Source organism: Rhagoletis pomonella, unplaced genomic scaffold (assembly GCF_013731165.1).
Source record: "Rhagoletis pomonella isolate Grant_MI unplaced genomic scaffold, Rhpom_1.0 Rhpom_scaffold_00002, whole genome shotgun sequence".
In the NCBI taxonomy this organism is placed as follows: domain Eukaryota; kingdom Metazoa; phylum Arthropoda; class Insecta; order Diptera; family Tephritidae; genus Rhagoletis; species Rhagoletis pomonella.
The window spans coordinates 104,478,003-104,493,208 of NW_023458556.1; the positions used below are offsets into that span (position 1 = coordinate 104,478,003).

At 36.2% G+C, this 15,206-nt stretch overlaps 2 protein-coding genes across 3 annotated transcripts in view; both read right to left on the minus strand.

The window, feature by feature from the left end:
• Positions 1-9,069: 9,069 nt before the first annotated feature.
• Positions 9,070-15,206, minus strand: part of LOC118734286 (putative nuclease HARBI1) — a 20,834-nt gene continuing 14,697 nt past the window's right edge. For both annotated transcript variants that reach the window (XM_036464000.1, XM_036463999.1), the window contains one exon: positions 9,070-9,468. In XM_036464000.1, coding sequence (XP_036319893.1) covers positions 9,161-9,468 — 308 coding nt within the window. In that variant the 3' untranslated portion in view covers positions 9,070-9,160. The remainder of the gene's footprint in view (positions 9,469-15,206) is intronic.
• LOC118734287 (putative nuclease HARBI1) lies at positions 9,537-9,909 on the minus strand. Its single transcript, XM_036464001.1, has 2 exons — positions 9,732-9,909; positions 9,537-9,664 (listed from the first exon to the last, which is right to left on the minus strand). The coding sequence occupies exons 1-2, from the start codon at positions 9,897-9,899 to the stop codon at positions 9,557-9,559; spliced, it is 276 nt and encodes a 91-aa protein (XP_036319894.1). The 5' UTR covers positions 9,900-9,909; the 3' UTR covers positions 9,537-9,556.

Consider the following 15,206-nt stretch of genomic DNA (forward strand, 5'->3'; position numbering starts at 1 on the left):
TTTCAGAAATACGAAAACTGCTATATTTTAGTAACTACTGAAAATTGATATTTACAATAATTTCTAAACGAAAAATAATATATTATAAACTTTTGGAAAATGGGCGTGACAACGCCCACTTATGGTTACATGTCTATATCTTGGTATCTGCTGCACCAATTACTTCCAAACTCGGCACAGTTGTTGGCCTTGGTACAACATACCAAATGGCCGAAACTGTTTAAAATCAGACAATAACCACGCCCACATCCCATATAACGGTAATTTAGAGAAATACGAAATACTCGATAAATCAGTAAATGTTAAAGCTTATTTATTCAAAATTGATGCTTGCAACAATTCTTTACCAAGAAATACATTTGTGGTAAAATTTTGGAAAATGGGCGTGGCACCCCCGACTTATCTTTCAAGGTAAGTTTATGAAAATTATATTTATTTATAATTTTTTTAATTTTTACATGTTCATATTTATAATGACTTCTTAAAATTAAAGCAAAGTTTTCAAATTGAGTATTGAAAGTAATGAAAGTAAACAAAGTACATATTCATGTATCCCAGTTTGGTCCTTATGACAACATATAAAAACCCAAATATTATATTTATTTATTTATTTAATAATAATAAGCCCTGTTCTGCATTTCGATTCCGATCAAATTTTTCGGAATCAAAATGGATTGGTGTTCTTGATTTCGATTCCGACAAAATTTTATCGATTTGAAAAGTTTTCACTTTGCCTAGTCGGAATGAAAAGTAATTGGCGTATTAAACCCAAATATATATGCTATTGGTCAGCCAAATATTTTCTTTTAAATTTTCATAATATTGAGAGAATTGATAAGTCATTATTGCTTTAATCTGTATTCAAATACTTTGATAAATCTGTATCTTAAAATTCCTCTTTAAAAACTACTTAGCCAAATAAAATGATAATGAAACGGACTTGTTCTTGATTCCGCTTCGGCGCATGCGGAGTATTCTTCGAAAAGCTCCACATTGCCATGCTTCATAAATAATATTCGAACATATATTTTTATGTTCTTGGCTGTTATTCATAGTTTTATACTCGTTCAAAACTTAGTAAATATTTGAAAAAAAACATTACAAAAATACATTGGTGCTGTTAAATTAATACGCTTTGTAAAAAATATTCCATTTGATCCGAGTTTTTAAACAGAATCTGCGACTAGCGGCAACCCCCAACGATAGTATTACTGCGATCAGCTGTTTCTTATTGTAAACAAACTTCACAATTGTTTCGTAGCTAAAAGAAGGAAGGAGAGAAATGTAAGTAATCAATTTATTCATTTTATTATTGTTAATCATTGATTTATCGTTTATGCAACTAAGCGAAGCAATTGCTAAAGGGTTTACCAAAGGCGACAGGGTGCAGATAAAAGCGAGGTGGGCAGAACTCACGAACTCCCTCAATGCTGTCGGTCCGCCCTGCAAGGATTTGGCTGGGTGGAAGAAGGTAGTGTGCGTTATTTAAATACATTTTTTATTTTTTGTTTTATCGTGTATGTCACTGCAGTCTTGGGTGCCAGTATTAAAAAAAAGCTGGCAAGTAACCGCCGAGAAAGCATGGCCACTGGTGGCGGCCCGTATTCGCAGCAATTTGTTTCCCCCACTGAAGAAGCAGTCGCCGTGCTATGTAACCTCTACAGATGTGTAGAAGGCATCAGCGGCGCAAACACTTTTGGCCACGCTTCAGCTCAAAACGTAGTTGGTGGCGAGGTGGCGGCCGACCATGCTTCGGAAAATGTTGCCGATGAAAGCAATGCAACCTTTGTCGAAGCGAATGACGATTCAATTAATGCTGTTGAGTCGCAAAGCACATGAAGACAGCGTCGGCGATCCACTGACGCATTCGAACTGGTTTGCAGTGAACAAAACAATTTATTTCAACGGATTGCCGATGTATTGGACGGCCTGCTGGTTCAGAAGAAAAGCCAGTTGAAAATGATGGAGGAAAAAGAACGAGAGGGAAAAAGACACAACCTCAGAATGGAAGAAATAGAGCAGGAGAAATTGGAAACGCCAAAGAAGTTTCTATAATGAAAAGTTAAAGTTATGAAAAATATCATATGTTGCTGTGAATCTGTGTTCATTAAATATAAGTGATGTGTCTAAAAGTGTGTAGATGTAGCAAACCTTCCCAGCGAAAATTTAAAACAATTTCTAGTGGAAGCTCATTATTAAAGGAATTATGATTACTTTTGACTACGCATTTCTGGTAACGCAAAATGGTATACAAGGCATTACCACCTATAATAAGATAAAATTGAAGGGATATATATTTCTGAAACTAAAGCTATTGCCGAATATCGCTGATGAGCTTATCATAGGTGTTAATAACTTGCATAACATTTTGCATTATCAGAAATGCATAGTTAAAAGTAATCGTAATTCCTTCAATAATGATTTACCACTAGAAATGGTTTTGAATTTTCGCTGGGAGGCTTTGCAACATGTAGGCGTTCACGTAAAAAGCACACTTTTATTTCTTACAATATTCTGAATGTTTTGCGTGATCAGTTTTGTTCGTTATTTTTCATTTCATTTTCATTTATTATCAAAATGGTGATATTAGTACAGTAAGAATTGCCTTCTTTTTTAGTACAACAAATATAGGTACAAAATACAATAAAGCTGACATTGAGTATGATACGCCAGATAGAACTAACACTGAATATGAGACAATAGATAGAACTTACACTGAATATGCGACAACAGAGCAATACCAACAATCAAATGTTAAAAATTAAAACGAAATGTAATTACAATTGAACTTAATTATAATCTTAAACTAAATTAAAGCTAAATTAAATTAAATTAAACTAAATTAGTCTAAATTTGATGGCCTGTTTAAATCTCTAGAAAAATGAGAGTATAAGATAGCTTTGTAACGGGTGATTTTTTTGAGGTTAGGATTTTCATGCATTAGTATTTGACAGATCACGTGGGATTTCAGACATGGTGTCAAAGAGAAAGATGCTCAGTATGCTTTGAAATTTCATCATGAATAGACTTACTAACGAGCAACGCTTGCAAATCATTGAATTTTATTACCAAAATCAGTGTTCGGTTCGAAATGTGTTTCGCGCTTTACGTCCGATTTATGGTCTACATAATCGACCAAGTGAGCAAACAATTAATGCGATTGTGACCAAGTTTCGCACTCAGTTTACTTTATTGGACATTAAACCAACCACACGAATGCGTACAGTGCGTACAGAAGAGAATATTGCGTCTGTTTCTGAGAGTGTTGCTGAAGACCGTGAAATGTCGATTCGTCGCCGTTCGCAGCAATTGGGTTTGTGTTATTCGACCACATGGAAGATTTTACGCAAAGATCTTGGTGTAAAACCGTATAAAATACAGCTCGTGCAAGAACTGAAGCCGAACGATCTGCCACAACGTCGAATTTTCAGTGAATGGGCCCTAGAAAAGTTGGCAGAAAATCCGCTTTTTTATCGACAAATTTTGTTCAGCGATGAGGCTCATTTCTGGTTGAATGGCTTCGTAAATAAGCAAAATTGCCGCATTTGGAGTGAAGAGCAACCAGAAGCCGTTCAAGAACTGCCCATGCATCCCGAAAAATGCACTGTTTGGTGTGGTTTGTACGCTGGTGGAATCATTGGACCGTATTTTTTCAAAGATGCTGTTGGACGCAACGTTACGGTGAATGGCGATCGCTATCGTTCGATGCTAACAAACTTTTTGTTGCCAAAAATGGAAGAACTGAACTTGGTTGACATGTGGTTTCAACAAGATGGCGCTACATGCCACACAGCTCGCGATTCTATGGCCATTTTGAGGGAAAACTTCGGAGAACAATTCATCTCAAGAAATGGACCGGTAAGTTGGCCACCAAGATCATGCGATTTGACGCCTTTAGACTATTTTTTGTGGGGCTACGTCAAGTCTAAAGTCTACAGAAATAAGCCAGCAACTATTCCAGCTTTGGAAGACAACATTTCCGAAGAAATTCGGGCTATTCCGGCCGAAATGCTCGAAAAAGTTGCCCAAAATTGGACTTTCCGAATGGACCACCTAAGACGCAGCCGCGGTCAACATTTAAATGAAATTATCTTCAAAAAGTAAATGTCATGGACCAATCTAACGTTTCAAATAAAGAACCGATGAGATTTTGCAAATTTTATGCGTTTTTTTTAAAAAAAAAGTTATCAAGCTCTTAAAAAATCACCCGTTAGTTGCTTTTATTTAATTTTCCTCTTACTGCAGTTGGAATGGAGTTCCAACTTCTAATCGTGTTGATGAAAAACAGTCTAGTCGATGTTGCAAAGTTAAAAGTAGAAATATCAGTTTGTCGTAAAGATAAGAAGGCGTCTTGGTGTTCATTAGCCGGTACAGAAAAATGCAGCTCCTGGCTATTTGGAAATCGTGAATTTCACACCCTAACAAACTTGTTTTCCACTCCGATATGTGATCAAATTTCTTCAAGCCGTAGACGTATCGTGTGACATTATTGAATAGTACATCGAACTTATGAGCCGAGAGAGAGTCAAGTTTATTATAGACCAGCTCAGAATATGTCATTATGGGTACTATCAACTGCAATGAGAGTCGCCGCCTCGTAACCATAGGTGTAAAAACCGCACTCTGGCGCAGATTTCGAAGTATCCCACAAACTTTACCAACTACCGAGTTTACATGATCTGTGCAGGTCAAACTTGAGTTAATGACAAAGCCCAAATTAGTAATTTTGCTTACAAATTGCAGTGGTTTACTACCGACAACTAAATGGGGTATAGTAGTGTCACTAAGTTTCCGCTTTGCGATTGGTAATACATACGATTTTTTAGAGTTCAGGAGAAGACCATTTTTCTTCGACCACCGCTCAATAGAAGACAAGTCACGATTATACTTTTGAACTAACATGCCTACATTTTCAAAGTTACTCGATAAATATAACTGTATATAATCCGCATAGGCATAAACGCTTACAAATTGGCATATGAGGAAAATATCGTTTACGAACAAACTGAATAAAAGAGGTCCTAAGACTGAACCTTGTGGAACACCTGAGGAAATCGCCTCAAGTCTTGAGATATTTTCACCGACTTTAACACGCTGAGATCTACCAGGTCTCAATAAGCGTCAGGGAGTTTTTCCCGAATCCGAAGTACTCTTTAAGCTTAGTACACAGTATATCATGGCTCACAGAATCAAACGCCTTCGAGAAGTCAAGTAGGCAAAGTAATGTTAATTGATTTTGGCCAAATGGTATTCGTATATCGTCAATTATTTTTAGCATTGCTGTTGAGCAGCTATGCCTTGCTCTAAATCCAGATTGCAGAGGGGAGATTAGGTTGTGTTTAATGACGTGATCATTTATTTGTTCTGCTAACAAAGCTTCAAAAACCTTAGAGAGCGAGGGCAAAATGCTAATAGGCCGGAAGTCACTTGGAGTATGTGCAAAAGGATTTTTCGCCACCGGTCGTACAGAGGCACATTTCCACTCTTTCGGAAAGCATGAACTCGTAATGCTATGGTTAATTATATGCGTAAGAGTTCCAACAATGTAAGGCAGTGCAATTTTAATGAATTTTACGGGGAGACCATCCTCTCCTATTGCTTCTGACTTTATATTTAAAACACACCTTATTACATCACGTTCGGAGACTGGTAGAAATTCAAAAGAAGCACCTGTATATCTTGAGGAGGTCAAGGGTATAAAAGTACTTGAGGGAACACCAGAATAAGGACACTTGAGAAAGGCTTTATTTAGTTCATCCACATCTAGATTGCATTCAGAGGTATTACGAGCATGGATGCGTAAATTTTTGATATTACGCCACAGAACTGATGCAGGGAGAGTAGGGTCTAGTTTCGAAGCAAAGTACTTTTGCTTTTCCTTCCTGACAACCAATATGGAGTTATTCCGCGAACGCTTAAAAGCTTCCCAGTTAGTTTGGGTGGGATACCTTTTCCAAATAAAATGCAGTTTATTTTTATTTTTAATAGCTGACTGAACTTTACGATTGAACCAAGGGCAGGACATTTTAGTTTTACACTCACGGACCGGGACAAAATAATTGAAGGCATTTAGTAAACTCTTATTGAGGAAACTGAGTTTGTCACTAACGGTCACAAGATTCCAACAATCGCACCAGTTAATATATGACAGATGCAAAAACAACGAGTCAGTTTTCAAGGATTTGTAATCCCTAAATAAGAAATTTTTTGCTATATTAGAAGAGTAAAAAACAATGTCAACAGCACAGAATATAAGGTCATGGTCGGAAATGAAAGAAAATTTATCAAATTTTAAAACTAAAGATGGATCAGAAACAATAAAATAATCAAGAAGGCTAGGTTGAGCATTACACTCAAACCGAGTGGGTAGAGTGGTGTTAACAATAGATAGCCCAACACCAGATACATCATCAACGAAACCGAGTGATTCACGGGAAAGCAGGTTTACATTAAAGTCTCCACATACAACAATATTGACAAAAGCAACTTCAAAACATTGTTGAAGTGAAAATCGGGAAGTGGAACTAGACAGACCATTAACATATATAATTTAAATAAATAACATAAATTTCTAAGATAACATAACAATAACATATGCATGCTTCAAACATGATTATTTAACATAAGCTGTCGTAATAACATTGCAAATCAGTCTGATTTTCGATCTTTATTGCAGGCTGTTCTTTATCCACTCGCACATGCACAGCACCTCGCAATGTAAAGACAGACGTCAGTTTCCCTGCACGCCTCAGTTTAATCGCCTCTTGCAGAAGTTTTCTGTTACTAGCGGATATACCCTCAAAAATTCCAAGACGTCCCTCAATACCGATTGCGCTAAGTGAAACTGGCTGCTTGGTTCTCTTGCGATAATCACTAAACGCCTTAAGAGTACGGTTACGGTCAAACGGCGAGTGAAATTTAACTATAACCGCAGCACTATTATTTTGGTTTGATCTTCAGTACCAAGTAATCAATCTATAGGCAAATCTGGTTGAATGCACTTTTTAAGTTTTCTCCCTCAGTTTGCGGCAAGCCAAAAATAACGCAGTCAGCACTGAAGTCAGGAGAGATCGCCGTTTGTTGACTCTCGAACCGGTTAGTAAGCAATTCCAGCTTACTCTCAAAATTTCATACGCTCGCCTCGAGTGACGTTATTTTGGCGGCAGACTCCACAGTTTTCTCAGCTATGCCAGCAATATCCTCGTCGATCCGCTTTGTGAGTTTACTCTCGATATCCGTTAATCTGGATGAGAGCTCCTCAAACACAGACTGTAGTTTGTTCGTTTGTTTTTCCACTTTCTCCTCTAATTCTTTCAGTGTTGAGAGTACTGTGTTTAGAACTATACTCTCATCCAACTTTGCAGCTTTGTTGTTAGCGGGCGGAGAGCCTTTACTTGGTCGGCGTTTAAGAGTAGCAGAGGAAGGGGGAGACATAACTCACCATCAAACTGCACAGGTAAATAGCTGGCAAACTTAAGCGTTATTGTTAATGCTCAGCATTCAGAATTGCACACACAGTATCACATAAAGATGCGCGAGACAAAACGTATTCAAACAAGATCAGTTTGTGCTTGTAAATCATAAAAGAACCGAAAACCAGTATGATATCGGCGGAGCTCAAAAAAGCACGTCTGTTCACTGCAACTGCAACTATATTTATTTATAAAAATATGGAAGATTCTAAGTATAAACTATATAAGTCAAAGTTTAAAAATTTGTAAAATGGAATAGGCTACAAAACTGCATACCCAATAAGTTTATAAAGTTTATAAGTTTCCTGAATTGTGCACAAAGTTTTAAACTTTGAATTATATGGTTTGTACTTAAAATCTTCTATATTTTTATAAATAAATAACGAACAAAATTGATCACGCAAAACATTCTGAATATTGTAAGAAATAAAAGTGTGCTTTTTACGTGAGGACCACTGTACAAATACATACATATACAGTTACTCAAAAAATATTTTTATTTGATTTTTACACGACATTGAAAATGCTTTTCATGGTAAATTTTTGTTTTTTTTAACTTTTTATAAAAAATAGCTAATTTGATAACAAAAACCATGCAAATTCAAATTTCAAACTTAGCGCAAAACTTTGTGCCCACGTCGATTTGTAAAATTTAAAATTCTAAGGACAATTTGTTGAATTTTTCAAATTTTGCACAAAATTTGGAAATAAGATTTGCATGGTTTTTGTTATAAAATTAACTATTTCTTGAATAAAAATTAACAAACAAAAATTTACCACGAAAAGTATTTTCAATATCGTATAAAAAAATGTGTTTCTAGAAATTAGCTATGAACTAAAATGAAACTTTTTTGAAAAAAGAATTAACAAAATAATTAACCATGGAAAACATTTTCAATGTGGTAAAAAAAATTTATTAAAATACTTTCTTCAATGCCTACCGTATGTATTTCTAGAAATTTCTATTAAAAACGTCCAAGTTTGTGTGTATTTAATTTTTTTAATTTTTTAATTCTGCCCAAAGACTGAAACCTGAATTAATTTGATTTTTGTTAGAGGCTTAACGATGTTTTAAATAAAATATCAAAACTTGTCAATACGATTAACAGTTATTATTTTACCGACCAGCATATGAAAATACCCTTCTAACAAAATTGAGTATACGATAACTTTTTTTTAAATACTCGCATTGTTTCTCATATCTGATTTTTTTTTATTTTTTATTAAAATATGGCTAATGTTTTCACAAACACCATATATATGAATCCAAGTTTTAAAGTTTGTACAAAATTGATGAAAATTTAGCGAAGTCGAGACTGTAGCACTTTTTTTTCCATATAACGCATGAACAAAATCTATCTTTATATGGAATCTAAAAAATCAAATGTAATTTTTAGCTACTTGAAACTTGCACTTCGTTATACTAAAATTGAATGGAATACAAAACTGCATACGCGAAATTTTTATAAAGATTTTGAATAAAAAGTTGCTGTTTTGATACATTTTTTTTAAGTTTGTTAAATTTTTGGGAATTTTGTACAAGGTTTGCAAGATTGATTTATATGGTTTTTGTTATAGAATGAGCTATATTTTAAATAAAAATTAACGAAGAAAATATTTTGAATATCGTGAAAAAACTAAATTACGAATACTTCAGAGAGTGACTATGAATTTAAATACTTTAAAAATTAGATTTGAAAACTGCGGGCAACTTCATCCCTCATTTCCCCTCCATCTAGAGCCGCCTGGTAATCATTGTCGCTCTCGTCTTCAGCATTTCTACTTGTCATTTCCAGATCATGGCCATTCTCTTCATTCATCTGTATGTTACGCCTGCGGCAAATGTTGTGTAGCGCACAGCAAACGTTGACTAGTTGGGCAACAAACTTTGGTTCGTAGTGAAGAGTTCCTTGCAAGCATCGGAATCGGCTTTTTAATAAACCGATTGTACGCTCAATTATGTTGCGAGCAGAAGCGTGTCTCTTATTAAAGGCATGTTCTATTGATCCATGCTGTGGGTTCCTATATGGCGTCATTACGAAGGTTTCCAAGGCGTAGCCGGAATCTGCCAAAATCCAAGTATTTTAGCGCGATTGTTGCCTTGCATAACTTTGATTCCAAATAAATGAATCATGACATGAACCTGGGTGGCTCGCATCTACTGCCACTATTTCCATATTGTAATTACAAATCTGTTAATATAATAAATATATACGCGTTTTTATTACAAAGAAATTTGTTTATTATTTAACAGCTTACCACCATTGCATTTATGCTAAAGTATCCCTTCCTATTAAAAAACAGAGACTCGTCATCCCTTGGTTTTGACACTTTTATGTGTGTTCCATTCACACACCCAATGACACCGGGAAAATTGAATTCCCTATAAAAATGCTCTTTTGATGCGTTTATCTCCGCGGACGACATCCTCAGCTGAATGTTTTCTTCACAAAGGCAGCACTCCAGCTCCTGTACAGCAAAGTGCAATACCTTGGAAAAGGTGATTCTGCCTATGTTGACATCTTGATCTTTAGAAATCCCCAACTGATAGGAGCCAGTTGCTAAAACCGGAGTGTGGCTGCCAGTTGCGTAGTCGGTGTAATAAAACAATGCCCTTCTGCTAACCTGATTCCTATTTTATCTAACAGCATTTTGAAAACATCTTTATTTACGCGATAAGACTCTATAAACCTAAAAAGTATGTACAGATCAAGTTAGACAAAGAAAATTACATTAAAGGGTAAACTTACTTGGAGTCGAACTTTTGAAATATGTCTACATGCATTCTTAGCTGACGATTTTTTTGTTTTAAGCGTGCGTCTTCTTGCCTCGGCACACCCAAAAATCATTGGCGCTGGCATTTTATCAATTTTTTTTAGATTGAAATTAATTTTACACAAATAACTGACAACAGCTGTTTCAACTTATTACCGAATCGAAATGAAAACGATTCGAAAACGATTTCGAACTTGTTCGATCTCACTCGGAATTGAGAACACCACCACAAAAGTTAGTCGGAATGTGTATCGTTTTACTTTTCAAATTGAGTCGAAATGCAGAACAGGGCTGAATAATCCAGAAATTATTACATTTCATAAAGATTACAACGACTTAAAAATAAGAAAAACAAACTAAGTAATTAATTCATTTAATATTGATTTAAAACGAGTTTCCGAGTAAGAAAAGTCTATAACAGAAGAATTTGAGAGCAAGTTGAATTCCTTTAGAGCCCTGAATATGGGAGCATTAGAAGCATATTGAGTTCTTACCTTCTCCAAGGAGAAAGTTACGTGATTTCTCAAACATCTCTCAGGCACAGCGAAATGGATACGTACTAAGTTATAGACAAAAGTAAGGGAGAGAATAGACCACCTACAATCTAAAGGCTTAAGATTAATAAGTAGACATATACCACGGTAGGAGGGAATTGGGTGGACAAAATGCAGAGAATGAAGGGCAAAACGAACAAATTTTTTTTTGATTCGTTCAACCTTATTGATATGGCAAGCATAATAAGGTCTCCAAATTACGGCGGCATAGTCTAACTTGGAGCGCACCAGGGAGGTATAGAGTGACTTTAGGGTATACGGATCAGAAAATTCTGAGCTGAAGCGACGAATAAAAGCCAACATAGAGTATGCTTTAGCTATCGTGAAGTTTAATTGGCTTTGAAATGAGAATCTATAGTCAAACACCACGCCTAGATCTATAATTTCAGTAGGGTAAACCCAACTGAGAACCACCAATGTGGTAGGAAGTTGGGATAGGAGAACGAGATTTAGAGAAGGTGACATGATGACACTTATTTATATTTAAATTTAGCATGTTCTTATTACACCAAGGGATAACGTTATCCAGATCCCTTTGAAGGTTCAAAGAGTCTGAGGGACAGGCTACCGTGGAGTAAATCTTCAGATCATCAGCATACAAAAGAAACTCCGAGAACTTAAAACAACTAGAAATGTCGTTTATAAAAATTACAAAAAAAAGGGGCCCTAGTATACTCCCCTGTGGAACACCAGCACCAGTCGCGATAAAGGGATGGGAAGATACATCGTCAACGACAACAACACAATTTCGGCGAGATAGATATGATTTCATCCACTTCAAAAATATTGAGTGGACTCCTAGGCTGTGTAACTTTGTAAGTAACATAGAGAGACTAACCTTGTCGAATGCTCTTGAAAAGTCCGTATACACAGTGTCGACTTGAACATGATTGTGAAAAGCCTATATACAGTATTCAGAAAAAACTGCCAGGTTAGAAACAGTAGACCTACCGGCCATGAAAACGTGCTGATTTACACAGATCAAGCGGTTAATTGAGAAGTATAATTTTTGTTTTACGATGTATTCGAATAATTTTGAGACCGTGGATAATTTGTAAATAGGTCTGTAGTTAGCTATATTATTCTTATTCCCACTTTTAAATATGGGGTTGATAACAGTGACATTAGGCATCAATAAACTCACCAACCTCGAGAAATTTGTTGAAAATTAGTAAAAGAGGATATGCGAATGCGTAGCAGCACTTGAGAAGGTATGAAGATAACCCATCAACATCAGTTTGAGTTGACGATTTCATTTGTCGAATACCGTCTTCAACATCTTCAATGGTTAAAGAGAGAGTTCCAAAATTAACTGGGGAATCGTTGTTCAGGAGATTATTTCCACTTACATCAGCTTCCAGTTCGAAGTTGGAGTTAAAGAAATCTGCAAAAAGATTTGCAGCCTCAAGAGAAGTGTGAGCTTGGATATCATTGTAAAATACTACTCAGGGAATGCTTGAACACGATTTCTTCGACTTTACATACCTCCAGAAAGCTTTAGGATTGAATTTTATCCTCCTTGCTTTAGCTCCTTGCTTAATGATTTAAACTCCTTCGAGTATTGTAAGTATTTGTCTCTATCTAGACGTGAGTTTGATTATTTAAATCTTTTATAAAACTTTTTCAGTTCTTTAGTGTAAAACATTTGGCAACTTCAACCCCAGTAAATAGGGACTGCCTCAAAATCACAGTTTCTATAACAAAAACTCGTAGAGAAACTGTCCAAACTGATAGTATTGAACTCATAAAACTCTAAATCAAGAACCAGCTGAACATGATGTAGACCAGGAGTAGACAATGGATCGAGGCATTCCAATAAGGCAAAACTAACATTGTCATTAATAAAAATAAGATCTAAAGTTCGAAGCAGTTTGTTAGTGAAATTATTTATTTGCATGAGGTCACAACTTAAAAAATTATCCACCACATAGGTTTCAGCAAAAGTATTAAGAGATTTCGGATGTAACCCTGGACTATCGCTCCTAGCAGACCAATCGATATTACTTAGGTTGAAGTCACCAATTACACATAGATTTTCATGACTAGATGCTAAATCAAGAACATTGTCAAACTGCGCTTTGTAGATTGCATCATTACTAGATGGCGGTATGTAAGAAACGCAAATTACTAGTTTAGAAATACCATCCACAGCAATACTAATTTGATCAAAGACGGTATCCTCATTCTTTAATGGCACAAGCGAAGAGCGGTATTTCCGATTAACCGCTATTAATACACCTCCACCTCTAGAGAGACCAGTTTTTGAAACATCTCGGTCTTTGCGAAACACGTTGAACAGATTGCAGTCGAAAAACTCATTGTCATAAAAATTCTCATTCAACCATGTTTCAACGAGGACAAATATGTCATAGTCCAAATGGGAACTCATGGCAAAAGTTGTTTAGATTTGGTTCTAAGACCCGATACATTTTGAAACTAGAGTTTCAGACGTTTTGGGATGACTTCTGGAGGCTCAACTAAGCTTCTTGCTGTGGTACGCCGTCTTTGGGGGAAAAAAACGGAAAGGACGAATCTTCACATGCGTTGGCCAAATGTCCGCATTAAACACTTTTTCATAGCAGCATTCCGACACCCCAAGTTTAAAATTAATTTTTCAAAGTTTGCATACGTCAGTGTCCATTTTCACAAGCATATGGCAGGTCAGCAACTTCGTATCAAGCTCGGCGTGCTTTGAAACATAAGCTATAATATCGGCGACAGTTCCGTTATTTGAAAAAGATGATAAATGCAACCACTTCAAACCAGGAACAACATGTAGTTCTTGGCTATTATTCGACCCAACGACAATTGGTTGATTAAGTTTTCTACTACTGCGTTTCGCAGTGATATTCCGCATGGGCAACTGGTACACAGATGATTTCGCTGTCTGATCAGGTCAGAAGAGGCCGACGGCAATGCAGCAGCACTGGCATAGGAGACGGGAGCAGTGGTAGTGGTGGCGGCCGCAGCCGTGCAATGTTAGACGATATAGGAGTTTTCTCTTTCTGCGTTTTCTCATTCCGCGTTATCTCATTCAATATGTTGGTGTCATCAGCACTAGACGCAATGTTCTCAGCAATAACACGAGAATCAGACACAGATTGAGACGATGATGAAGAGGAAGCAAGCGAATGAGCCTGACTAGCAGTACTCGAAAGTTTATTGTTTTTAGTGATTTTGACATTACCACTAGGGGCTGCATTTAGATTATTGACACTAGTAAAGACGATACCGTGCAGAGCTTTTACTTCGCATGTCAGCTTAGAAAGCACAGAGTCGCTGAGTATAAATTTTAACGAACAAATCTCCTGATGGAGTTCAAACGTTTTTTTCATTAGATTTTCACGATCAGCAAGCAACGCATTCACAGCAGAGAGTATGCGAGTATTGTCCGCTCTTAGAGCAGCGATTTCATTGGACACAATAAGCAATGTGGATTGTTGCTCAGTATTATTGTCTTTGGGCATGTTAATTTCTTCACTGTCTTTATTTTTTGTCTCAAACGGCGAAGCTGATATAGGTGGCGAGCGGATAGAAGCACGACGCTTATCCGGACAATCTTTACACAACAGATAATCAACATCTGCTTGTACGATACCAACATATTTCATGTGGAAAAACACTTTACATATCACACAGTCTATCTTCGGTTGAGTAGTATTGAAGTTTTAAATTAGATGTAGATTTCGTATCAGCAATTACATATTTTTCACCGATAGGCACATGAATATTGGTAAAACAAGAGTCACTGTCTCAAACTTATGTTCAGATATATGTATGTATCTCGGTAACCGTTCTACCAATTTGTACCAAACTCGGTATGGTTATTGTGGTTGCCACATAAAAGCAAAACATTGAAAATTATTGAAATCGGACTAAAATTGAGGCCGCTTTTCATATACCGGTAAATTTCAGAAAAGCTTGAAACTTCAATATTTCGAAATTTAAGGACGCTAATTTACTAAAAATTGATACGCCCCTGCTTACCATGTAGCGGTAGCTTTCGGAAAGGTGAAATCATATATTTAATACTTGCGCCGGGTACTTAATGTTCGGCTCCGCCCGAACTTAGACTTTCTTACTTGTTTAATTTGGTTATGTACATACTAGGAATGTTAATCCCGGGATCCCGGGATCCTGGCCTTTTTAAAGTGCCGATAATCTCGGTATTCTTGGAAAATAATCCCAAGATTTTCGGGATTTGTGATTTGCACTGATGGCAATACTAGAAATTCCTTTTCTTGGCCAGTATTGGCTATATTTCTTTTTTGTATTTAATAATTAATATTTTTTTACCGTGCGATAGTAAATTTTGCACACAAAAAAAAATATATATTCGCGAAACCATGGGCCAAATATTTATAGTAAAATTGCGTTTTTAGTTTTTCACTCTGACGTGAGTAAT